The sequence below is a fragment of the Eleginops maclovinus genome, chromosome 11 (genome assembly GCF_036324505.1).
Source record: "Eleginops maclovinus isolate JMC-PN-2008 ecotype Puerto Natales chromosome 11, JC_Emac_rtc_rv5, whole genome shotgun sequence".
NCBI classification, from domain to species: domain Eukaryota; kingdom Metazoa; phylum Chordata; class Actinopteri; order Perciformes; family Eleginopidae; genus Eleginops; species Eleginops maclovinus.
This window is the reverse complement of record NC_086359.1, coordinates 7,915,599-7,943,444: the sequence shown is the minus strand read 5'-3', so window position 1 is coordinate 7,943,444 and position 27,846 is coordinate 7,915,599. Positions and strand designations below refer to the sequence as shown.

Here is a 27,846-nt window from a genome sequence, read left to right as displayed (position 1 = left end):
ATGACAGCTTTTTCAAATAGGCGGGGAGCCGGGGTATTAACTCAAAAGTGCCTGTCAGGATGGGACTTCCAACACTCAAAAAGACATCTGACTATTCGGTAAGAAAATGTGTCAATATATAAATACCTGATGTAAAACAAGCATAAACCCTTTATAGCTTATTTAAAGAAAAAAAAGCATGTACAGAAAATGCATTAGTTTACCGAAGTCTTATGAAAATTGAAAATGTGCAAAATCTTCCATAGTTTATGACTTTAATATTTACAATTATACCTTTGCCATCATACACAAATGTAGTGATTACTTTTTGTAAGACAGGCCTCTCGTAGTATACAGTAGGCCACACTATATGGTTTATGCACTGATTAGTTTACACTGTATGTGCTTCCTTTATTTCACAGATGTGTTGATCAGTGACAGTTTCAGGTGAAAAAAGGACAACAATGAAACCATAGGAACACAGGGGTCATGTTTATGAAAAAGGAAAGTCAAACAAATCAGAAATACATGTGGAAATGCAGATGGAAAGACTGGATTATAGATCAAATAGTTTATTCATACAATACAGGTAAAAACGTTCTGGTTTTAGCTTTGTTGTGTTTCTCAGGGAGATGCACAGAAAGCTTTTTGAACACTGAACTGAAACAACCAAGAAAATGAAAACAAATAGTGGAAAAGTCCATGATGAAAGGTGCTTGTCAGCTACAACAAGAATGTGATTGTAATATACAGTTCACTTTCTGATTATGTTTAATGATAACTATACACAGAGGCATATATTACTCTTGCAAACGATATAACTCTTATAATATTTTTACTTGTGCAATGTTCAACAACTTACCACAAAACGTTCTGGCCGAAGGAAAAAGTTACTGTTTTCCATGAGCTCTGGGAAGAGGCGAAACAGCTTTCAGTGCTACATGTCACAAGGCCTATGTACGAAAATGTTTGGCAAATAGGATACAGTTCAAATGCACCAATTAGAAAAATAATTTGTAGAACAAATTATGTAGAAAAGAAAAGAAAAAATAAATTAAGTCTTTTGAAGAAACAACATACAGCAAACAATGTGTTTACAACTTAGTTCTATTAGTGTTAGCAAGCCATTCAGCTGGCATGACCTTCAACTGTGTATAAGTATAATGCTCCAGTGTAAGTGTTGTAATAACTTGGTTAAGTAGAGAAATAACATGGACACCCAATCCATATGTACACTTCAATATGCATACCGTATGTAGAACTACATTAGGTTGTAAATATGGAAACAGAACTATATAAGAAGTTTGTTTTGATTAATAGAAGAAAAAAAGTTGTTTGATTTTGTGTTCAAAACCCATGTTCTATTAAATGTTGTGCTTCTTGCTGCTCGTCTTTAGGTACCAAAACACAATAGTGCACATAGGTCAACTAATCTAACGCCTTAAAAAGAAAACAAAAGTCTAAATTCAGGAGAAAAATAAGAAACAACTCTTATACACATCATGTGTTCGTCTTGTGTTTGCTGATGAGAATTAAAGGCAGTGACAACAGGGTCATATCTAGGAGCACACTGACATGCCACAGTGTTCAAGGAGAGGCCTGAGCATGTTACTAAAAACACAAAGCAGCACCAGAAAACAGGAAGTACACTTCTGCTTCTGTGTCTCACTTTGGTTGCTGGTTGCTGAGAGTGTTGCCCAAAAGAAATTGCAGTGCACCACCAACTTCAGAATTTCTACCGGTGAGATCAAACATCACAGAGAAATAAAGCTGCAACGCCTTGTTCCAGAACTTCATTCACAGGTTATTTTTCCCCAGTGGAATTTGTCAAAAACACTCAAGTAGATCCATGATCAGATAGAAAAATATGGAATTATTGGATGTTTTATTCCTCATCCTTGTGAAAATTCTTCTTCTTAAAAGGTCCCCTATTATGCAGAATGCACTTTTTACTGTCTTTTATACATAAATATATGTCCTTGGTGTGTAAGGAGACTCACAAAGTGTCAGAAAATACAACCCTCTCTCTTTTCCTCCTTACCCACATCTCTAAAAATGGGGGGTATATATATATAAAAGAGCTGTTCAGATTTGCTGCCGATATGACATCATATCGGAAATGTGGGCTGGCTTTACGTTGAACTCCTGGCAACGTCCCGCCCTAGTGACACGTCCCAACCTATCGTCCGCAATATACAGTAGCGAGCTGAATCCCCCTGCAGCACCTCTGTGACTCTGTGCAGGATGTCTGCAGGAGGGACTTATAGTTGTTGTATAATGCATATAATGTCTCTGTTCTAGTGGGAAACACTGAGAAGTGTTTCAGAATCAATGCTTGATGTGGTTTGGAACATAATATGGCATTTAATCAAGGCAGCGTTTAGCTGAGTTTCTCCGTTAGAAACTTCTCTCTTCAGACAGAGCAGTGCTCCAAAGGGGCGTGGGCAGCTTGAGCTCAGCTCAAATTTAGACCGACAGTCACAGCATCAGTACTTTCGAAAACGGGGCTGAAACAGAGGGATAGTGGACATGCTAAAATGCATGATCTGTTTGGTATTTTGAGCAAAACACGTCAGAGACATGTTCTTGAGACATGTTTTTTATATATATTTGAGACCTCTACGATATGCCATAAAAGAGCATAATAGGAGACCTTTAAATCTTTATTAAGTCTAGCCTATTGTTTCAGAAAGGTTACTCTCATATTATTTGGGATGAATAGCTTATAATTTAATTTTAGTGTTTTTGGTGGTTTTCATGTAAACATCTCTTCTCAGATTTATTTGTCTTCAACTTTAGTATTCAGAGACAAAATGAAATTAATTTCTGGAAACTGGGACGCAGGCACGTTGCAGCTCCATGTCCCTGAGCAGTATGCAACGTTAACTTTGCAGGGGTACGGCTTTCCCTCAGCCTACTGCAGATATCTGTAAACCTTAAAGCAGTGGTTTCCAGAGTCGGCCACAGCCACATGTCCATCTGATGTGAGAGCGAGGCCCTGGGGCCCGTACAGAGGGTCTGCAGAGGTGTTGATGTAAGATAAGAAGGAGCCTGCGCTGTCAAACACCTGGAATAAAAAAACAATAAGCTATATTTTTAGTGTTCATAACATAACAGTCCATAGCATCAGCAACGTAATACTGTACTGTAGTTTACTGTATTAATGTCCTTATTATTATAGTGTACTTTTAATTGTAAAGTGTATCCTGTTGTTAATGTTATTCTTTGTACTGTACCTACTATATTTCTATGATCTACTATATATTTACCTACTATATTGAAGAACACTTTCAAATGTATGAGGTTTATAGCAGACTGAATATTGCCTGTCTCACCTGTATTCTGCTGTTCCCCCAGTCAGCTACAATGATGTTTCCATTGGCGTCCGCAGCCACACCAGTGGGAGCGTTGAACTGGCCGTTGCCTTCACCATGAGAGCCAAATTTGAACAAGAACTCTCCATCTGCGTTGTACACCTGGGACAGGAAGTCAGTGAAATTCAACATGTTGTCTATATCTTTGCACTCACTCTGATGCACATATACAACGTGAATTCAGAGCGTGTCTTACCTTCACAGAGTGATTGTGGAAATCAGTGACAATGATTTCATTCTTGTTGTTCACTGCAACAAAGTGCGGACCTATAAAGGAGAGAGAGACGAGTTAAAGGGAAATTCACAGATTCCTGTAATCATCACCATTCTCCTTAGTTAGACGGTCATTTGAACACAAATTTCAGCTCTAATTACAAAACTTAATTTGATCACATGGTTAGCTGTACTGATTTGCGATTGGCACACTTTTCATGCATTATGCTTTACGTGAGTTGTTTTGTTGTTGTGTTCAGAATGTCAAAACACTAAAACTGCAAATTAGATTATTGGGAAAGGCACAATGCTTTGAGATTTACCATCAACAGTCCTGGGAAGCTTTATATATCAAGTGGCTGAGACATCTAATAAAGAGCTCTGTAGCTCCACACTGATTATCTTAGCAAACAGGAACAAATCGGTTAGTTTCATGGGAGCAGTGAAAATCCTTCACACTAATCTCTCCCTATTTATATACACTAAAAAAACAATGCACATGACAATATGGTGAATATTGTAATAGTAGGTGATTATTACAATAGCATGTAATTGCATTTCTCATTATTATTGTACAGGCAAAGCTTAGATTTGTCAACAATCTGAGTTCTCAGGAGGGCAGACACATGATCAGGGATCGGGTTAGACAGAGGGCACTGCACTGTGGGATTAAGGTTGCAGCAAGGCCACACTTAGTACTTACTGAACACTGAGCCAGATTTATTAAAGTATGGGCCAAGTTTTTCTAGATTGAAAAACAGTAGGAAGAACAGAAAGAAAGGAAAATAGGTAGTCAGAGATAAATGATAACAGAGAAGAAAAAGGAGTAGTATGGTCCGGAGAGCAGGGGGCTGCTGCGTCACCTGGGGGTTTGCCTACAAAAATATACAGTCTTACATGTTCAAACAGAATGTTACATGGGAAGCAATGGTCCGTATTCAGACAAAAAAAAGGGGGAAATATCGTGGCAGTAACTGATGGTAAAGGTGTCAACAAAACCATGTTGATTGTTATTGTTTAGCTAAATTATTATTAGCATTTTTCCAAATCAAAATCCAGCATAATACAGAGTATCCATGGGAAGTGCTGTGTCTAAAAATAACGAGAGATTTACTTCAAAAGCCGGCAGACATCACTGACAGAGCTCTTCTAAGAAATAGAGAACTTTGCTTTGGAGCACCTCGTCATTAGTTGCATATTGAGGCCGTCGTCTCACCTGCAAACTGTCTGTCTGACGTCCCCCTGCCGCCAAACTTAGTCACCAACTTCCCATTGGATTGAAAGATGAAGACACAGCATGCCTTGTTGTCCACAGTGATGATGTGTCCATTCTTGTCCACGGCGACACCCTTAGGACCCATGAGCCGGCCTGCCCCGATCTTATTCTGTCAGGAAGAGAGAAAAGAGGATTTAGAAATGTATACAATCCTATGTCAATTGAATTCACTTTTCTTCCAATGCTATTGCTGGAACATTCAGATATATTACTCATTCAACTTCAGGACTAGCTAAAACAATCTTTGAAATCTCACCTTAAATTTGCCGTCAGACGAGAAGATGCTGACCCATCGATTGTCATAGTCTGCCACCACAATGTCACCGTTCATGTCCACGGTGACGCCTGTCGGCCTCTGCAGTTGTCCCGGGGACCTACCTCTGACCCCAAAGCGCATCTTGAACTGGCCGTCGTTGGAGAATATCTGTAATCAGTTCCATCAAAGAGCCCCTTGTGAGTAAAATGTGTCATGAACACAGTATAACCATATGTACATTCATGGTTGCACTTACATGCACTTTCCTTTGTGTGTCTGTCTCACCTGTATGCACTGGTTGTTGCTGTCGGCCACCACAACTCTGCCGTTACAAGAGGCTGAGATTCCCTGCAGATTTGTAAACTCTCCTTTTTCTCTGCCCCGGGAACCTGACAGATAAATAATAACACTCAGTTAATGTGCTATACTCCATGTTTACAACTTTGCTTTAATGGCTCATACCAGTGGTTTTGGACTACAATTTTCTTATACTACTGATCATTTCTTAGGGGATAACTTCAGTGTTTGGACTGATGTTCTGCATTCCAGGCAAATGCCAATTATTTTGGTTTATTTCAGTAAAAAAATCCAACATAGCTTGGCCTGCTTTAGAAGGATATTCCACAGTGAGAATGGTTTAACTTCAGCAAGCACACAAGAAAACAGAGAGTCCATTATATACTTAGTAGAAATATGTGCATGTGATCTCCTGACAACCTGCTGTAACATGTAGAATAAAAAAAGGTTTTGGATGTTACTTCTTCTATCAAGTCACAGGTTTGATGTGTACAGTGTAGTAGTGTCTCTCCTGGGCAGGTCTTCTGCCTTACCCACTCTGTAGATGAGCTCGTCCTCAATGGGATTCTCCTTTTTCTTGGTGGTGCTGTACATGCTGGAAGGCCGACGCACTGCTTTCTGCCGTATGTGGCCACCCGTGCCGCTGGGAGACTTCACCCTCCTCTTCACGTCATCCGGAGATTGTGGCACATCGGAGGGCTTGATCGCCCGAAGCCGGAACGGGCTGCCTCGTATGGGCTGTCCGTACAGCACCAGAGCGAAAGAGTACTCTCCCTCCACTCGTAATGTGTAGCCCACCTCATATGTCCCATTCTTATTGTCCGCTACATCTGCCTCTGTCATGCGGCTCCCATCAGCAGATGTTATCTCTGCTTTTAAAACAGCATTTCCTGTCCGCACCAGCTCTCCATCCTGCAGAGGAAGGATGTTCATTCAGTTTCATAACAATGTGCACATGGCTGAAGCCTCTTAAGGCCCCAACTTCTCCTGACACAGACACTATTTTCAAGTCTATTTGTTATACTGATAATGACTCTTAAATTGCCTTCATTACCAGAGCAGCCAGAGAAAATATCATGAAATTGGAAATCAAATGGAAAACAAATTAAAGTGTGTGACTAAATTACATTAGCAAACTGATTAAAGAAAAAGGCAGTGAGTTTAAATGTTAAAGACGGTACTTTGTCTTTTGTTGTCACAGTAATCGTATGGTGTTGCCCAGTTGCTGCGTGGCGGAGGCCCTCTCCCGTGGCAACGGATGTGTGAGCCACAGCAGAGGTGGTGAGGAGAACTCCCAGGTTCTGGATGGAGCGTCGCAGACCTTCAGTTTCAACCTGGAGCAGAGTAGAGAGGATAATATTTCCACTACAGACAATCTTTTTATGATATACTTCATTATTACTTTTTAATTACTTTGATGTGAAAGACTGAAGTTGTTCTGAATTTGTATTAACTACATTCTTAAAAGGTAAGAATCTAGTATTAACCCATTTTACGTATGCTATACTTAGTGTCACTAAGCAAACTCTCACAATCAAAAATAAAAAAAAACATTTATTGACCATTTGGGATGATCAGTTTTAACACCAGAATAAAAAATGCAGAGATAAAATTAACAACAGGCAATACCTGACATTCCAGATGTGCATTCTGATGTGGTTTCTCTGGGAAATCATGTCTGGCCAGTGCTGTGACCCGCTCACTCATCTGCTTCTGAACTAGCAGCACCTGGCGAGAGAGACATCATGTTTTTATCTAAAACTCAGCGTTTACTTCTTCATTATATTATGTTCCCCTCTGTGTTTGTCACTGGCTCACTGATTACAATCTGCCAGCCCACCTCAGTAGCGCTCCCATGGCTGAGAGCCTGCTCTGTAAAGCTGCAACTGCTCTGGATGTGGTCCTTCCCTTGGAGGAGAGATGACAGCTGGGCCTGCAGGACCTGCAGGTAGGAGGAAGTTAAGAAAACAGAAACAATCAAATAAAGAAAGGAACAGCATGCTGAAGTATTTTGACAGGAATGTAAGACGTTTGGCAGGTCATGCTTGTATGTGAAATGCCTGTGTGTGATCCTGCACCTGCACTATGAGCGTGCAAATTTGCAGGGGCAGTTGTCCACCGTACAGTTTATGTGAATGTGTGAACCATATACCTTCTGTTTAGTGCTGCAGATGTTCTCCAGGTCTGTGATGAGGGCCGTCTTGCGCTGATGCAGCGCCCGTTCCAGCTCTTCAAACGTACTGGTAATCTCTGCCACGGCCTCGTTCTTCCTTTCATTCAGCTGGCGGGAGATCTCACTCACCAGCTCGATGGATGCTGTTAGCTGAGGGAGCCTGTAAAATGACATTATGTGAACACAAATGTTATGAAAAGCTAGCTATAAAGCTACATAAATGGTTTATTCTTAATAAATAACCATAATCATACCATGCTTTTTATCTTAATGTATCTTTATGCTTTATTGCAACTATTGTTATGCAAAGCGTCAGTACACTGTGATATAATGCTTTGACTTGCCAGCCACAGCATAGCAAGTGTGTGGCATATTCTGAAAGCTTGATTTAGGTTTCAAGTCCCCACCTGCCCATGATAGCATCCAGCTGTGTCTTGAGCGCAGCCTTGTGCTGTTCCACGACGTCCCGTAGAGGAACAGTCACATGCTCCCTGTGCTCGCCTGCCGTACAGTCCAGACACATGGCTGTCTCACAGGACTCGCAGTAGAACTCCATCACCTGCAGGGGGAGACAAACCCCTTCACTCTTGTTGGGCTTTTGCAGGTGATAAGTAAGGACATTAGTATTTAGTTTATTTTACATTTAAAATTGCTAAAAAGAAAGATGACTGGGCTGATGCATCACAAAGGGGCTTCCCACCTTTCCCTCATGGTTTGGGCAGCAGAGGGGTTTCCCTGCAGCCGCAGCGTTGACGGACTCCAGGACACTGCAGGCCTCCGGCCGCGAGCACTCTGGGTCTCGTTGAAGGACCTGGTTGCAGACATTTTGTTGCTCTTAATAGACAGAATAGAAGTTGTCTGAAGTACTGTGGTGGTGGTGTTGTGTCTTTTCTTTTTTAACTGGGCATACTTTTTCCTTATTTGGCAGTGGAAAATTAAGAGGTGGGGCGATGATATGTCCCTGCAGAATTAAATCAAACTGAGGACTTTACAGTATATGTCAATGATAACCAAGATACTACTTTCTTTGTAATATCTTGTAGTCAGTTTACCTAATATTTTCACGACACAAGCACACATTGATGTACTTTTTAAGCTCACTCCATTCAAAATACGCATTCCACAGACCCCAATGTTAACATTAATCATAACCTCTACATGCACAATGGCAACCTTGCATTGAAAACCAACCTTAAAAAGAGCCCCTTGTGAAAAAAGAAAAAAAGGACCGACTAGAATGACCTCAGTCTGCAAAAATGTCCTCCCTCTGTTTAACACAAAGAGTGGTACTCCCAAAACAGCAGTACAGGAACAGTCAGAGCCTACCTCCCATTCCTTTGAGTATATCTTTAATTATGTTTAATTAATCCTTGCTTTGTTGTTAATCTCATAATGAATCTTTGCTTTGTCATTTGATTCCTGTAACACATGACCTTTCTGTTTTGCTGATACATTTGTGTTTGAATAGAGCTAATAAAAGGGATTAAGATTCAAACCTCCATGAGATTAGTGATGAAGAAGTTGTTCTGTAGAGCGCAAACACCTTTCTCCGGCAGAATGGACGTCTGTCGACACACTGGACACGAGAGTGTGAGAGACTCTGGGGGAATGTAGTTCTGAAGACAACTGAAGGTGGTAAACAAATACAGAAAAAATAATTACAATATAAAATCTATCATAGCAATTATTCTGCCTTGTTTTGTTGTATAATTCAAGTTTCTATTCTATTCATACATTTTAGGAGAGAGAGAGAGAGAGAGAGAGAGAGAGAGAGAGAGAGAGAGAGAGAGAGAGAGAGAGAGAGAGAGAGAGGATACTAGCTAGAGAGAGCTGTCACCTTATCACAGTCATTGAGAGATTGTGCCTAAATAGTGCTGCTGTCACAACAAATAGGGGGAAAGTGGGATTTCGTGTCAATATACACAACCCAGATCCTTGGAGAACACACTTCCTCTTTGAGTAAGTGGATCTTTGGTTAATCAATGTGTCAGAAACATAAAAAGGGAGAAAAGATGTTTGTCTCTTTATGCTTCTGCATGTCTGTCTGTGTGCATGTGTTTTGGATTCTGGCCTCATGCTGTTGTCAGTCCCACATTTATCCTGCCGGCCCCTCAACACTGGGGATGCTTTGTGGGTTCAATTGCCATTTGGAGGCAATCCATTCAACATTAGACAACCTTCAAGGCAGAATGAAAGCGACAGTCAGCAAAGCTGAGCTGCAGTATGCAGATCACTAGACCTCACTCTTGGCCTGCAGCCCGACAGCCAACCCAGAATGAGATGTATGGTTGTTTCTCTAAATGTCTGTTATCACTAAATTTGTGATTGAGGCTGGACAAAACCAGAGGTCAGTGACACCGAGAGGGACTTGATTAACCGGTGGTTAGCTTGATAACAGCAGTAAGCTTTAACAAAGGTCTATTTACCGCTCTGTCAACACCACTGTGATGCTCTGAAGCCTGGAAAACGGACTTTTGCTTTGACAGAAACACAAACCAGCTGGGACCACGATGAGGTAAAAAGCTCTTTCTAGGGGCCACAACTAACAACTTGTTAAAATGTTTTTAGATTTGAAAGGTGGAGACAGAGGGGATTTACACGCATAAATGGTCCCAGACTGGATTTGAACCTGGGTCCTCCGCCCCAGCATGGGACAGCAGCTCTACCAGCTGAGCTCTACGGCAGCCTTACAGCTAATGATAACTGCATCTGCTTAACTGTGATTCCTCAAATCAATGTTGGTTTATAAAACGGCATCAAATTCAGGTTGTTTCTTTTTTTAAATATTGTCCAGTAAAAATGATCACCACCATATTTGTATCCATATAAAAGTTATACTCTTTACTGAATGTATGATATCAAACAAAAGGCAGCTAACATTTAATCTTGAATAACCATCAGTACCACACACATCCTTTGTTTGAAATCCTCCAATCATGAGTACAAGTTGCCACACGCTATCGTTGAAAGACTATATTGGCATCATCTGAAACAGTTGCACAATCCATGCCAAACTCATGACCCTGATCTCTGAATAATAAGCACAGGACTAGGACAATCGCAGAAGAGTCAAGAAAGCAGAATTAAAAGCAATGCAATACCATACCAAACAGCCTGGACCAAGCATGGGTTGCCAGCTCAGCTCTAAAACCCCTAAAACTAAATCAACCCACCCAGTATTAAAACATCTGGCTGGCAACATCATCTATAGCTCCAGACACAAATCTGTTCACCTCAGCAGGGATCCATATTACATGCCATCCAGTTAAACCGGGGATTTAACTTGTCCTCGGGTGGGCAGATGCCCCTCACACTGCCTGGAAAAAGGATTTATACCGTACTCTGTGTAGCTATTCAAAACTATTCCATACATATTTATTTGATCATAGGTTTGGAAGTAAGCCAGTTTTAAACATAACATCCTCTGTAGCCTACCTAACAACATGCCCTCCTCTTCTTTCTCAATGTTCCCACCCTGTACCACAACAAGCTTTTCAAAAGCCTCCTCTGCTTTGCTCGGCACGAAAAGGCCCCAGTAAGTATTGCTGGAGGGGGTGTCATCTTTCTAAGAAACTGTAGATTGAGGAATTGTTATTGTGTCTCCGAACAATGAGCCTTTTCTCAGACTTTGACGGTCCCTGATGGTGAGGAATGCACTTATCCCTGCTAGAGTAGGGGAGGAGAAATACTGTGAGCTGTTTAATTGTGGCCAGGGATTTGCAAAAGATGAGGTCCCGCTATTTGCAGACATGTAAGTATGACAAGAATTCTTCAATAAAAGGATGGGAGGATAATTACTGGCAGGGAAAAAGCAAGAGTGTTGTAACAACTTCTTTGCAAGGCCAGAAAAGTTACATGTGGCAGACAGTGTGAGCCGGGGCTTGGGATAGTGGGCAATTAGGACTTAATTTGTTGTTGAAACAGAGCACAAATGTTAGTTACCTTTCACAGAAGGTGTGCAAACAGGGAAGGACCTTGGGGTTGTGGTAGTGATCCAGACAGATGCTGCAGACCAGAAACTGTTTGTCTATCTGACGCACCACAGGGCTGGTCCTCCCCGCCTCACGCTTTGCCATAGGAGAGGACATTTGAAGCCACGGACAACGACAGCAGTTAACCTGCAGAGAAACAAAGATGAAAGCATTAGTATCGCCTTCATTGTTCAATCATTTGTAGTGTGTCCCTTTCAGAGCTGCTAATACTCTGTAAACTTACCACAGGAGGTACCAGGAACCAAAGTTAACAAAGCTGCTTGATTTAAAACAAAAACTTGCCAGTGTTATTGTGTTGTTTCTAGGTTAATACCACCAAAGCTAGCTGAAAGAGACCTCTGTGAAAAAGAAGTAATCAGTTTACAGACTGCAACTGATAGAGCAACCAGTATGGCCCTGTGCCTGGCTTTTGATCAACATCTCGGATAACGCCAAAAATGTAATAAACCAGACGACAATGCAGACTGTGGTTAAAGAGGAGCCTTCTATTATAATCCACAACATTGAATTAAACAAGCTGTACTGCCCACACAACAAACCGAACACACCTGTTGTGATATGACACACACACACACACACACACACACAAAAAGGAAAACTGAATGTGCTGAGTAGTGTCTATGTTTGTTCTATTTGTGTCTGTCTGTCTGTCTGTCTGTCTGACTGTCTATATTTACAAGTCACTAGTGAGTTCTCACTACTACTAAACTTTATCTGGTTCTCTACTACAACAAAATTGCCTCTCTATGAAACGATATGCTTTTATACAACATAAAAAGGGAAATATGAACAGAGCACAATTGTACTATGATTGAGAGTTTTGTGTATAAGTGATAAGCTAACTTTGAGGTGCTCAAATATATTTGTATGTTTGAAAATGACTGAGCAGTAATACTTTCTGTATTTAATGATCTGTCAATCGTTCTAATCCTGCATTTAAATGTGTTGGATAGGCACTATTTAGATTCAAGAGATTACGTTGCCTTTTAAACACAGTTTTCTGTCAGGGTTTGAAACACATGTTGCCTAACTTAAAGATACACTCCGAATAAAAATATGTATACATGTAGCTGACTATAAGCAGAACTCTGTGAGGTGACCAGACCAGAGGAGCCCCATGCCTTACACAATCACATCTATAGAAATACAAGAGGTGCTACAGGCCTGGAACCAGAAAAGTGCCAGAATAGCAAAAGATCGGTTTGGTGGAAAAAGGGCATAATATACATACAGCTTGGATTTTTGATATTCTGCCTGGTAACACAAACACAGTGTTAACTCCAACTTGACTCACTTTCACATTTATCAGTGAGCCAAAACACATATGGCAAAGGAATTACAGAGGTGCATTAAAAATGCTACTGCAGCATGTTCTCAAAGCTATGCACAACATGTGCAAATGAAGTGGAAATCTCAGGTGTTAACGAAGGGAAAAATGTCCTGAAACAGAAAATATGCTATTTGCAACAATGACAAGAGACCACAACATATTTGAGTTAGAAAACAACTACAAGCGATTTTACTTTTGGTCGAAAATTGCCACCTTTAAGAAATTCTGTGCATACCTTTTCTATTCTTGTCTTGCTATCTGGCTTCAGCAATGAAGTCGAGTCACATTGTCACAGTAGGTGAACATGTTAATTATTAATGTAGCAGACACAGTGTCTCAGCATGTCTCAGAAAAAAATCATGCCTGGCTTTAAGCTGTACAGTATTTAAGGACACTCATTAATGAGGACACACACTCTCAATGCACACAAAAAAACCACACTGACAATCATCATCCCCCCAGCACATCCCCCCTTTCTGCACATCTGTCACGGCTGGATACAGCTCCCAATCCCGACCATGCACTGTACTGTTGTCAGTTGTGGTCCACTGCGCACAAACATAGCATAAAGGTCACTCCTTAAGCTGTCAACCATGAGAGTGACATGTTACATTCACACTTTGGTAAGGGATTGGCAGGGTGTCTAACAGAAATTAATACAGGTAAGTAGCTTATATTTTGTCAGAATCTAAACGTGCATTGTTCTCTATTAAACCCTTCGCTTTAAAGTGGCATTTTGTGAGTATCCAGTTGCCACTGTTCGATGCTGATGAAAAGAAGGTTGAATGTCTCTCAATAAAATGCAAAATTAATTAGGGATAAACCACAGGATGTACCGTACTTGAGTGAAGTTCCCTGTGATTCTGTTTCTATGCTAGAACACACGGATACTAATATCATAATGACGTCTTTCTAAATTTAGATGTGTACAGTAAGTGGGTAGGCAAATAAGCAATGACGATGAAACTAAAATAAGACCGGGCTCTTAGGACTGCTGGAGAGCAAAGTTGCTGGTAGCTTTTTATTTGCTGTTGGGGGTATTTTATACACAGTTTTATAGGATGGACCAACGCAAAAAATAATCTGGAGTCCAATAAATAAGAGAGGATTCTGCCTCGAAAACATTTGGAGAAATAAAAGTAGCTCAAATCCTAAAACCGTCTGTTTTGAGTCGCTCACATTCTATTGTATGTTCCTGCTTTATTATGAAGTTGAGGGAAAAATTCAACCTACACATGCATTCGTGCACATGAGTGGGTGTTCATATGTTTATAGTTTTTATATGCAACGAACCGACTGTGTTTGGAAATGGTCCAAACTTCATTCATGGCCACTTAAACGTCTAAGTAGGCCACGATGCTTCGATTTGAGGCTCTAAAGTAACCATGACCATTTAAGTGACAGCTTGGGAAGTTAAAAAAAGTGAGTGAAGACATGCAAATCTAAGGCGCTGAAGTTAGAGGCATAAGTGGGATAAAGCCAAGCCCAGGCAGGACTGCAGGAAGCTTCAAAACAATGACGCATGAGAGGACATATCCTGCAGAGGGCTGTCAACTAGTGCCATCAAAATGAAATGTGTTATAATTCTCCGGGCCATTTTATGCACAGTAATAACAGCCTATGTTGCTGTTGACCCTCACTATATACTCAATCTTTCAGGATTACAGCTTGTGCATGTGCAACAGATTGTTTGTGTGTATGTTGAGTGTCACATGTTGTGTGACACCAAGCCAACAGACACAGAGTTAGCACACAATGAGCCCATTCACCCACAGCAGGCTTTACCAAATACAAAAGTAACAGTTTTCTTTGTCCCGTTCAGCACACTCCTGTAGCTTTACTGCACAATAGGATCTTCTTAGCTCATGTGTGAATGTAATAAAACACATGTGTATTGTAACAGGAATTTTAACGTTTACTTTCCATTTCATTGGGAGGATAAGAAAAGTAGTAAACACAGCCATTGTAGTCACGGTCATGCAGCACCAATGAATCTGAATGAACAATTTTGACAAACACACCCTCCTCTGACAAAAAGTTGACAAAAAGACTACTTACTGTCAGTACAGTGCAGTATCAGTCTAGAAGATTCCATGGCAGCTCTGTGTTAACATTAAAGAATCAGCTGACGCCCTGACTCACACTGACCCTTACACCCCCCTCGGTCCTGCTGACCATACTTCCTTTCCCTTTTCCTTCTGTTGCTTTTCCTTTTTCCACCACCACAACACAAACACACGGACTGAAAAGGGCAGAACAGGGATGACAACAGAGGGTGGGACTGTGAATTTAAAGTCCCTCCTACTGTCAGTGCTGTTTACAAGCAAGAGCTGACTGGATTCCCTCCAACTGCCGTGCTCCCCGATTGGCCATGAAACTTAAACTAGCATGGACGAGAGATTGCATCATAGGCCAACAATTCGTGCTGGCCAGAGGGAGTGAGAGGGAAAGATTGAAACAGACACAAAATTGAAAAATGCAGAAAAGGACAACAATCTTAAATCCAGGAAGAAATTGCATGTCAAATATTAACCTGCTGCATATCATCTATTAAATGTACACACTCCAAAGAATAATTATGAGGCACGGACGCACGCTGAATGCAGCTTGCTCCTATTAGCGAAACAGCAGCCGAAGAGTGACGTTCATCTAGCCTCCAGTTACAGTTATGAAGTAACAAGTCATTATTTAGCCAGCCAAGTTCACATGTGTCATACAAGGCAGCCAAACAAAACGTATAAATTACATAATTCCAGACGTCACTGTAAAAATAAAAATGAAAAAAGCAAAATGAGAGTTTGGAACAGCAGCCTCTCTGCCAATATGATATCAGATTACACAACAGAGGGATACGGAAAAGATCCTTAAAATGGAAAGGGGGATTATTGTTTTGATTTTAAAGTCAAATATCTTGTCACAGAATGATTTTGCACCCAATCCCTTATACTACCCGTCCTTTTGAAGTGGTCATACTGTAATCTGGGGCAAGAGATGATGATTCTCGGACAAAAAACATACATTTACAGTTAATCTGTGCGGATTGAGTTGTGGCCTCTCTCCGGCCTCGCTTCAGGCTCTTCTTCCTCGACGCCCACACACACCTTTCCAAAATCCCATCCTGTTAAATTCACAGGCCAGATGGCTGGGATAGATGTAACAGGAAGTAAAGTATAAAAGGATGAAAAACCATTCAGAACATTACATTGATGCCAATGTAGCACTACTGTTTTACTTCTTTTTTTTTTAATGCAAAGCTTAATCAACTTGATAGTAGTTAATAGAGCTGATGTTTTCAAAACAAACAACTCCCACAAGCATATTGCCGCCGGATAGTAATATTTAATAGGATGTCTTGTATTCACGCTCCACAATAAGTAATTAAGGGTATCCAACATAGTCAATAAACCAAATGCAGCACTCCAGTGTGGGCAGGCGTTTGGAAAAGGCTGTTGTCATCTCTGCAGCGAGCACTACACAGCATTATTACCAGCAGTTTATCGCTACACCTTTTCTGCTGAAATGCAAGTTTTATCAAAATATATGACTCCTGCAGTTTATTAAACCGGAGGAAGAGGAACCAACAGTGTCACCCACAATGAGAATCCTGAAGAAAACACTCATAAAATAATGGGAGTACTGTATGCATGAAAAAGAATAGGTAATCAGAAAATAAAAACTCATTGTATTGATTTCTCTCAGAGTTTGGCTTTAATTATCCTACCTCAAATATTTCGTTAAGTATAAAGGTTTTAAAAGGCTTTGAGAAGAAAAAAGTGTGAGCTAAAAGTAAGGCCAATGCATTCTGGGCCTTATGCAACATCAGAAAGGAAAACGTCCTGCCCTGGAGGGGGAGCAGTAACAGTAATGACTGTAATGGTTGTGTAGTTTTCCAACAATAAAATACTCACACAAATGAGGCGCTGAACAGAGAACTGTATTTTTTTTAAAAACACCCTTGTTGTGTGTGATTTTTTTTAAGGTTTTTTTGTTGTATTGTGCATCTTCTGTAATCTCACCACAAAAAACTGTGACTAGAAAGCTGCTGAAAGCTGGAGAGTTAGCTAAAGGAGGTGCCTACTAGCTGGAAGTCAATAAATCAGTGATGCATTTCTTGTTATTTCTCTTTTCTGAATTTAGGTGTTATGAGATGTCCTTACCTCATGCACTGTAACATCTTCCTACCTATCTTTGATGCAATCTAAAACATAAGGATTGGGATGTTTAGAAAAGTTCCATTTTGAAAAATGATATAGAGGAAGGGGCGAAGTACCACTGAAAGAGAAACGATGACTAATATGACGAAAAGTGGACACAAAAATACTGTACACACACACACACACACACCTTGAATAACGAAAAACGTTTTTTTGTGTAATAAAGCGTGGTACCGATATGGTGTTTGAGTCAGAAAGCCATGGCATGACAGCACGACACACACACACACACACACACACACACACACACCTGTTTCAATCAATAGCCCCCCTCCGCCAAATTCTTCTTGGCTGCTTAAGTTACACATACTGTATAAACACACACACTCTGAGGGTTTGAACCTTTAATTGGTCCTCACAAATATAGCAGTGCAAGAATGCACACCCAGGATAATAGATGGCGTGCATGGACGAGCTGTGTAACTCTCGCTAGTGTGCACGGCAAGCCGCCATTCTCCTGCACAGGCCAGTCTTAAGCCTCCACATACATACTTCTATATATAGAGCTATCAGTTCTCATCCCCTTCACACCACTAGCAGGCACGTGCTCCATAGCTGCACATACACTGAGAAAAAAAGCACAGAGATCCTCAGATGACCGGCATAGTAATAATCAGGAAAATTATATATAAATATATATATATATAAAGATTTGCAGCCTTACATAACTGCCCAAAACATGGGCTGCACATAATATATTTAGTATTTATTTGTGCATGATGTCCCTTGCTCATGTATGTAAGTTATTGTTAGCATCTTAAAGCATTGACATCATTGCCTTCGGGTAATTGTGTTTTAAGGTTGCCATCATGTGGGATTATAGGCACACTTTAGAATGGAAAAAGCAAGACAAAGCTGATAAATGCACAAATACATTATAAATGCCAAATGTAGGACTATGTAGATATTTAATTCCATTCAATACGATGAAGGACAACGCTTGTTATTGACACCTCATAGTTAACCCACTGTGCATGCAAACCACAGATTGATTGATTGATGGGTTGAAGCGAACATACTGACGCTTCCTTTGGAAAGCTGTGGCAGCTTCCCAGCTGTCTTTGCACAGCAGGCAGCCTCAGGGAAAGCATCTGTGTGAGAGTAGTGTGCTGAGTGCTCCACTTCAAACAAATGTGCTTTAATTTACAGGAGGAATAATCACAACCATAAATAAATCCCCAAAAGGTTCAACACTTTACTCTTGTTTACTATATTTTTTTGTCAGGCACTGAATCAATAGGCTGGCACCTAACTTTTTATCTTTTGTTGAACACTAACCTGCTTGCCTCAGAGCACACTCACATCCTCTTGATATCGGACCAAATTCAGAGAAAAAGGGGCAATCTCGTATCGATCAGCTCTCATTCATACTGAATTTTGAATATGCATTGGTTAGCTACAAGCCTGTAAAAAAAACACTACAGGAATAAGGAAATCAACAGCTTATAATCCACATTTCAAAGTGTATATTTAAATGATTTGAAGGTAAATACATTCAAAGGGAATATTACATGATGCATATACTCTTCACCCTGTTTCTTATCTTGCTGAACATTTTCCCACTGAGAGAGTTTTTTCAGTGAAAGAGGAGCATGTGCCACAGGGTAGAGGAGCTGATCCTGAAATAATTTGTTTCTTTAAATAACTGAGGGAATAAACGCTCTGAGCTAAACATATATAAACATAAAACATCTAATTCAATGTCGTATGGCAAAATAAAACCCAGACAATAAAGATGTTTGCAGTATTTTAACAGACTTTCCATGTCTTTGACTGAGTATGTATTTCTCAAGATGCAGGGGGAATTTAGATGCTTGTCTTCATCTGGTTGCTTTGAGAAAAAAAAAGGTTAAAACTATGGTTATGTAAGATCCACGTATCCCGAACACCAATCAAAACAAAAGAATGGAAGCGCTTTGCCGTGGGTGCTTTACTCACATGTCCTTCACATCAAAGAGCCAACATGACCAAACATGGTGAAAAATGTCAGAGAAATAAAAATGTATTAACCATGACGTGGAGTTGTGGATTTGCTGCTCATCATAAAAACCCTGTCCTTGAATGATGCATGTGCACTACGGCTTTGATTCCTAACAGGGTGGAAATTCATCTACTCAACGGGATTAAGAAATTCCATCATTTGTTCTTCATGCTGATAGGTCAGTAGATTTATGATTTGACCGTTTGCTAACCTCTGAAAATCAACAAGGCGAACTAAGGGGTGTGGCCTTAACGATCATATTCCCCAAAATAACAGAAATTCCTCCCAATGAAATACAATGCACTCAGACAAAAGCCTTAAAATGACCATAGAGTTGAATCACTGTGATGCCATCTTAACATAAACTGAACCTCAAATGAAGGATTGAATTGTTCATTTGCTGCTTCTGCAAAAGAGAAAAAAAAGTCACATACTGACCACACATTGTGATGCCAAAATCCACACTGCTTGTCTGCTTTAAACACCAGATTTCTGCTATGATGTCAGAGCAGAACACAGGCTGTCAGCTGACTAACACATTACAACACACACATTTATCTTAATAGTCCTCTGGCAAGATGATGTAGTGGATGACAGATGTCGAGGAGTGGTACCTACTCTGCGCTGTCCACACACAGCGGGACTGACGGATATAAGCACTGCTAAAATTATCAGCTTGCCTGATCTGAGCCAAGCTGGGCAGGAGTTTGTCACAGGAACCGCCTGTATCAGCATATTAGCACACGGCTCACACTCCAGCATGCAAGCACACGTGAACACACACACACACACACACACACACACACACACACACACACACACACACACACACACACACACACACACACACACACACACACACACACACACACACACACCTCTAGCACACCATTACCACTGAAGCATGTCAATGGAAAAAAAAATGAACACACACAGACAATAAATCAGCATTTCCCAAAAACTCAAAACATGCTGAGAGAATTCAGTTAGAGAGCTTCGGATATATTTTCATTTTCTCTTTGCATAACAGCATTTACATCATGGTTACTGGAGTATTGTTAGTTTTATAGCCAGCGGTTTAACTGCTATCATCAGGATATTTGTTTGACTACAACATGACCATGGCAGTCTTTATTTTCATATTTCTATTCTAAGGAGGGAATACATTAAGGACAACTCGTGGTTTGTGTTTTTATTTATTACATACGGGCATTAACGTTCAGTGCAAACATATAAAGGCCTCTATGACAAACACACAGCGCCTATATGAGTGAATGTGTCCTACAAGAAGCATTGAACCAGCACATGACTGCTTCAACGATTGCTATCAAGACAGTGAACACAGGGACCTCAATAGAACATTATTCTAACAGATCAGCGAGTGTAACTAATCTCTCCTTCAGCTGTATTTATGTAGAACAATAGCCTTACGTCTCCACTGTCAAAGGCTGAGAAATGGTAGCATAATGCCAATTAGTATGCTGAAACGATTATATTGTTTGTTGGACCTTCAGATCAGAGCTTGTGTTGACTGAAGTATCAATACACAAATATCAGTATTACTATAAAGGTCAGAATTGCAAGCATATACTAGATGAAGAAAAGGTAGCTCTCTTCCTGTACTAGGAATATTCAGCTCTCGAATACCCACAAATGCCATTAGGTTTTTAGCAAGTAAAAAAGTTGCTTCATTACTAATTTTATAACGACATGAGAAAAAAACAGTGGCAAAGATTGCTCGAATAAGGAAGAGATTGACCTTTTGAGTTCATTGAAATGTATACTTTTTGTAACTGTAAAATAATCTATGAAGTAATTTATCTCACAAAAGGTTTTAACGGAATATAGAAACATAAAAAATGGTTAAAACAACAGTGTTTTCCTTCCACATGTTGTATGAAATGCTGAAGAAATGGCACAATATGGCCAGTGCTATTAATGCGCATCCCTGAGGGATCTATCTAAATATATCCAACATGACATGACGGCATCTCTCAGCTCAGTCACTAAGCTTTCACAACATGCCTCTCCCCACAATAGCCTGCAAAGTAAAAATGGTTGAAGGAAAAGCCCAAACATGCAATCACATTTTTATTCTACACAGTAATACCACCCATCGGCGCACGCCTATGCATATTCAGATGGATTTATTTGATTGACCAAACTACGGACAATACTCAGTGAGTGATATCGATGCCTGGGAAATCTAATTCCACATGAACCATGCGATGAACATTTAGCTTCACATATAGTAAATAAAAGTATACTCCATTTTTAAACTAGAACCTATGACCTAAAATATAATAAATTGATAACCCACAATGATCTTACTGATCACTTTACATTTGCAAACTGAAGTTGGTCATCTGTAAGTTATAGCAACAATGACTTTAGAAACATTGAACTGTGAAGTTTGGGAAAAATCAATCAGATCTGAAATAAATAAAAAGCTATTAAAGCCATAAAAGCTTTTACAGCAGAGGGTAATAGCAATTGGGCTAAACCCAGACATACATTCCCAGCCTTTAAACTTTGCTCATAGTGATTCAACTTAGAAATAAAATCAAGAAGCCTAAACGTAGACCAGCATGATGGAGGAGGAATTCAGTTGCAGTTACCCATGGCAACACAATCACCTAAGAGCTGATCAAGTCTGCGAGGAGGACGAAAGGGAGCAGCACAAACTAACACACACACACACACTGACAGAATACAAGTGTCATTACTGTTGGTGTCAAATAATTTGGCTGTCACTGAGAGGTTGTTTTTCATCTCTCATTCATTTACACAAATATTGTATGTTCAGTGTTTGTGTCATAAAAAAGCACATTACAGCACAAAGGCCTTATTTGGACATAAAATTATCCTCACTTTTCATCGCTTGTTGGGCTGCTTGTTGGGGTATACATCAAGTCATGTAATAGTCGTAGCATAATGAGAGCTCTGTGACCATGACAATGACAACTTCAACATCTGAACAGACACGAGCCAGCGAGGTGCAGTGGCAGTTATAAGACAAATGGGGCAGAAAATCCAGTGGTTAGAGTATTTGCAAACATTCAGTTAATCATTCAATGCATGTTGAAGTTTACATTTCTCCTTGCCTGTCTCACCCCTCCCATGCAGCTCCGGTGACATTCCTCCCATGCCAGCTGGACATTCCAGTCTCAACTTCCCCACACAGCGACCAGAGGTGATCACTATTTATTATTTTATTTTTTATGTGCTTGTTCAATATCCCAGCCCTCTACACATACATAAGTAAATGCTTCTGTTACTGTCATATACTGAGTCCTTGGGTTTGGTGTCTGATTGGAGTTCTATTCAAATCAGACACCAAACTCGAGGACGAGGTAATATCTCTGCTCACAACATCATCAGCTGTATATTCAGATTACAGCATGAGACCAAGTAGTAGAGCTGATGAATAATAAGGTTAACATTTCCACGAGCATATTTTACTGACTGAGTAAAGGTACACTTTAGTAAGCAACATTTTTGCTTTGAGGTCGTTATTGATACTATGTTAGTTCTTAAAGGTTTGTCTGGGACTGGCAGGGTGTATAAGGTACTTTGAGAGGAATAGCAGGTTTTTAAGTGAATTGTATGAAATTGCAAAAAAAAAGAAAGGGCTCTCAGAAAATGTGGTTTCCTGTTTAAATTTCTTCAATAAAACAAGCCATTATCTTGATTATAACCAACTCAGGGCATCATGAGAAGCCTCCATGCTACGTCAGGCTAAACATAATGACTTCTAGAGTACTCCTGTCTGCGATCATTTTTAAATATCATTAGACCTTCTATCAAGCAAACCGCAGCATATCTCCTCACTCATCTATAAAAACAGTCCAGTCAGCCTCTCAGAGGGTGTAAAACACACGCAGGAAATATTCTCAGGTTATGCTGCACAGTACAAACCCATCACATGGCCTGCGGCATCAGTTTGCATACAGACAACATTAGTGCTGTGCATGCGTCCATCAGTGGAAAGGAGGGGAAACAGGACAGAGTGAGGTGTGGGAGAAAGAAAGGCTGGTTCTGTGCCAAGGAAAGGAAGAATAAGGGTGGAAACCGTGGAGAATGAAGGAATGATAACTTGCACACAGTGTGGGGATTACATGAAAGAGCAAGTGTCGGAGAGAGAGAGAGAGAGATTTACTTACAGCAGGTTCCTGACAGATGAAGGACAGTAACAAGGAAGTTTCAGCACTCGCTGCTCCACGGGGAGCGATATCCGTCCGCACAACCCAGCATCGCCAAGGCAAAACGCACCTCACACAGAGAGTATGGAGGGAGGCCGGAACACAGCGTGTGTGCGTGTGTGTGTGTGTGTGTGTGTGTGTGTGTGTGTGTGTGTGTATAAGTGTGATCAGTATCTGGCTTTAATGCATGTATGTGTGTGCTGACAGGGGGGAAAGCAACTGAGAGAGAGAGGGGCTCTTAGGAGGCAAGAAATACAGAGCAATTGTATGAGCTGACTGGCTGGTGTGAAAAGGGGAGGGGGCTAGAGTGACCAATGGGGTAATAGATGAACAAAGTGAAGGAGAGATAGCAACACCGAATGGGAGATTTTTTAAATTGCTGCTCTCGATCTCCAATCTTTTTCTTGCATGTGTAAGGAGAATAAGAAAAGTCCAAACCATCAAACAGAGATTGTGATACTTCGTATAAGAGAATGGGAGTCAGTTTGAGAAACTTTAAAGGCAACCAGTCTATAACTCAGTCTCCTCCTCAAATACGCACCCAGGTAGGTTTCAAGGTTTCAAGGTTTCAAGGTTTTATTTGTCATATGCACAGCAGATACAGCGTATATGTTGGCAATGAAAATCTTATGTCGCGTGCTCCTCCAACAACTCAACATACATGGTGCAAAAGATAGATAGAGAGTAAGTGCAAGCTCATTTGAGGAAAATGTTGGATAAAACTATATTCTACTAATTGACAGCTTAAGATGGAGATGCAACTACTGATGGATAAAGAGAGTCAGAGAGTATACATTAAGTAAAGGTTGTTTAAGGACACAGGGTTTAGTTTATTCTGAAGCATAACCAACAGTGTTGTACAGCAGTGTTGGGTGTTGGGTGCATAATGTAGGAATGGAGGCTGAGAGAGAATAGTAACAGTGAAATGTATGGATGGGAAAATTGTGATTGCAGGGTTTGTAATATCTTTGTGTATGGACATCGGGTAATGAGCAGCATCCTCCTTTGCCAGTTTGCCCATGTGCATGCACAAGGGGGTGGGTACCATCTTCCCAGGATTTTACTGCGGGAGCACCATGTTGCCATGGAGACTGCATCCAGTGCAGCAGAACACGCAGATGGCTGCTTTCGCTCTCCCCCTCTCTCTCTCTGAAACAGTCCACTTAGCATCTCATCCCTGGCCAGCAGATCATAAAAGCTGGTCTCTGTGCAAGTTTAGAAAACCCTCCAGGTATAGACAAGCTTTTCACTCAGTATGCAGAAGAACTATTTCGTTCACAGCAAAGAATAGACTGAATACTGCGAGAAAATAGGATATATCCCATACTGATATATTGAAATATGTAACATGTGATATATATAGAACACCAAATGTGTTATTACATATGAATCAGATGAAATCTACTTTACCAAAGAGACATTTGATGCTTCTTCGTTGCAATTACAGCCTAAAGTGTGCATGTCTGCATTTGACTTGATTCAATTAGTATATTATACTGGTCATTCAGTTGACAATTTCCCAAAGCCTTACATTGTCAGATTCAATTCTAACGTTCAGATAATGCAAAGATATCTATTGTTTCACACATGGAATGCAGTTGCAATTGTGGGGAAAACTGCAGCACATATCTGCATAATGCCAGTTTCATTTCAAACCAGACCTTTCCTGTGTTGTCCATTGACAAAACAAATGCACATTGACAGGCTAATTAAAACTGTTATTGCTCTTATGAACTTAATAATTGACTTAAGCAGACTAGCCTGAGTTGATAAACCACAAACATTTCACTCTGAAAAATACAGCATCCCCTTTCCTTCACCTTGATGGCAACAGTGTGACATTTATCCATAATCAATGTGCGCTGCACCAACTCCCTGACGTTTAAGCCCATCTCATCAGTGTAGGCAGAAAACAGCATGCATCCTAATCAGTGTGGCCACAGCTGGAGCAGGAAGGACATTAATATCAACACTAAGCAAACTTTTTCTAAGGTGACTGATGAATATAATTACTGTTAATGATCACAGCAAACCCTGTGGGAGGCATAAAAAGTTTTGTCATGTTTTTAAAGGCATACAGTTTCAGCTGGGCACCTTTTTTATATGGCAAGGGTCAAACAACAGGCAAAAGGTGTGAAAACAGACAAACAAAACAAAAAACACAGATTTTAGCTAGTTTGTTGTGCACTTACCGATCCATTCTGCTATGAACAGGCTGCTCACTAATGAAGGTAGAATGGTAAGTGCCCTAGATTCTCCAGATGCCACTCTTTACTCCTATGCAGAACAGACAGACATGAAATTATCTGAATAACAAAAAAAGCAAACATTGATATCATTACGAGGAACAGGATGTCACAGGAACAACCATGTCATTATTCTTCTAAAAGTGTCACAGTCCAAATTTAATTTGTTACTTCACTTACTTAAGTCTGTAAGAGGATTCACCATCATTTTGTTGACGGCCTTCAAGGCTCTGCTTAATGAATTTGGAGCAAATCTTAAAATGAACGGTCCTCTGTTAAATTGCACCATCTAGCGATCGAATAGGGACTAACAGTTATTGGATATATTGGTTGGAACATGAATACTTTCCTAATATGCAGATACAAGGACAAAAAAGTGGTATTATCTAAACTTTTTCACTTTTTTTAAATATGCAAATAAAGATAAAGACTCAATGAAATCACGTATAAAAGTGAAATGAGATAACTGTGTTTTCTTCAATCCGAATACATAAAACGAATGAATCTATTGTCTGAAGTGCCCACGCGTGAACAAATGAAAAAGCGTGTCAAATCTTACCATGGCAAAATGAATATTAATATTTAAAACAAGACAAATGGATATTAGTATATAAAGGGCAGTTCCTTCTGCTGTCTGTGTGACTTCGTGGCGCAACGGTAGCGCGTCTGACTCCAGATCAGAAGGTTGCGTGTTCAAATCACGTCGGGGTCAATGATTTTGGTTACATTTTAGAAGGTTATCATAGAAATTGTGTGTATTGGTCATTATAATATAAACAAAGGATACATGGTCCTGTAAACCTGCAGTTGGCTGATATATTTGTCATGTTAACAGTAGAAAATTAGATGAAAGGAATCAATCCAAATCAATGTAAATTACGTTTTAAAATAATAACAAAAAAGGGATACATTTTTTAGGTTTAGGAAACACTGATAAAACAAAGGACATGAGCATGAACATGAGGCTTGACAAGTAACTGATACTTTCCACCAAAGAGCATCCACAGGTTCAGCACTCAGATTACATATAATGTACGTATCGATGGAGTTAATAGTGTCAACGACAAACTCAAATGTGATTTAATCTCTGGAAACATCACGAGTTGATTCCTCATGGTTTTCCTTTCCAACCTCAAATCTGATTATAGCATTTATAAACAGTCTAATGCCCATGGCTGCTACGGTGGATTAAGTTTCCACACTGTTTGATTTTCTGTCATGTTACCAAAGAGCAGGATAAAGGACTTCTTTAAACCAGACCGCTGTGTGACTATTTGCTTCAGTGCTTGAGGCTTATACAAAATAAAAACATGGAAATATCTAATCTAGAGCAACACATTAACTTGAAACATATTAGAGATGATCCCCTATTATACATTTAAGAAATATATTTAGCATAAATCTACCTTTGCTCCGGCTGATAGTTCCCACATAAAAGAAAACATCTGGATAGTCACCTTACGGCCTTTTCCTTTCATCTGTAAGTCCCGCTGACCTCAGTTCTTCATCCTGTGCGTTTCTCTTTCTTAAAGAAATTTGCTCCCCGTTTACTCTCACATTCTCTTCTCTGCCTAAATGTTCTCACAATGCAACTTGCATCTCTCCCTCCCTCTGTCACTTGGTCACCTCCTTTCTCTTCTCTATTCATGCCAGTTTCTCATCTTACGCTGTGACACACACACACACACACACACACACACACACACACACACACACACACACACACACACACACACACACACACACACACACACACACACACACACACACACACACACACACACACACACACACACACACACACACACGGTGAGAGACAACAGGTTACGTCAAGTCCTCAGGATTTCACTCACATGAGATGGTCCTTGGACGCCCTTAACGTTTTACAACAATGGCCCAATTGTACTCGGGATCTCATTTTACACCAAACATGTCAGCTGCTGCTAACGTCGTCTCAGCTTGTGTAGAAAAGGCTATGCTTTGGGCTTGTATTTGAAAGCTCCAACCTAAAGGATAGCTTGCAGGCCTACAACTAAGAGAAACAATGTAACTTCCTTCAGCACAAAGTAGTCACATTCCTTCAAAAACTGCCCATTTTAATTCTATTCATCGTGCCCCTTGATTTGAAATGCCAGGACATTGCTAATGTCCCCATTGAGCACTTGCCAGTGGGAGGGATAGATGTGGGAGGTCAAGTCAGAAAGAAGCCTGTATTGAACAGTTTGTGCCAGAGAACGTTATTTCACTAAGAGCTCAAATAGCTGTAAACAAACCCGGTTGCCAAAGTAACACAGCTGAATGTCTCTTTCTTCT

The 27,846-nt window shown here is 40.3% G+C and overlaps 1 protein-coding gene and 1 non-coding gene across 7 annotated transcripts; one reads left to right on the top strand and one right to left on the bottom strand.

The window, feature by feature from the left end:
* Nucleotides 1–237: 237 nt before the first annotated feature.
* Nucleotides 238–27,199, bottom strand: trim3b (tripartite motif containing 3b). Of its 6 annotated transcripts, XM_063895826.1 has the most exons (18): nucleotides 26,991–27,199; nucleotides 25,480–25,564; nucleotides 11,511–11,686; nucleotides 9,065–9,194; nucleotides 8,269–8,379; nucleotides 7,976–8,163; nucleotides 7,548–7,728; nucleotides 7,236–7,337; nucleotides 7,025–7,123; nucleotides 6,577–6,729; nucleotides 5,929–6,307; nucleotides 5,384–5,487; nucleotides 5,099–5,266; nucleotides 4,783–4,951; nucleotides 4,270–4,311; nucleotides 3,550–3,620; nucleotides 3,315–3,455; nucleotides 238–3,046 (listed from the first exon to the last, which is right to left on the bottom strand). In XM_063895826.1, exons 3-18 carry the CDS (start codon nucleotides 11,654–11,656, stop codon nucleotides 2,894–2,896), a joined length of 2,337 nt encoding a protein of 778 aa, XP_063751896.1. In that variant the 5' UTR covers nucleotides 11,657–11,686; nucleotides 25,480–25,564; nucleotides 26,991–27,199; the 3' UTR covers nucleotides 238–2,893. The 6 variants fall into 6 exon arrangements, with proteins under 6 accessions (XP_063751896.1, XP_063751895.1, XP_063751894.1 ...); XM_063895825.1 differs by lacking the exons at nucleotides 25,480–25,564; nucleotides 26,991–27,199 and adding an exon at nucleotides 23,249–23,445; XM_063895824.1 differs by lacking the exons at nucleotides 25,480–25,564; nucleotides 26,991–27,199 and adding an exon at nucleotides 14,949–15,158.
* Nucleotides 26,174–26,245, top strand: trnaw-cca (transfer RNA tryptophan (anticodon CCA)). Its single transcript has one exon. It is a non-coding gene; the product is annotated as a tRNA-Trp (tRNA).
* Nucleotides 27,200–27,846: the final 647 nt, after the last annotated feature.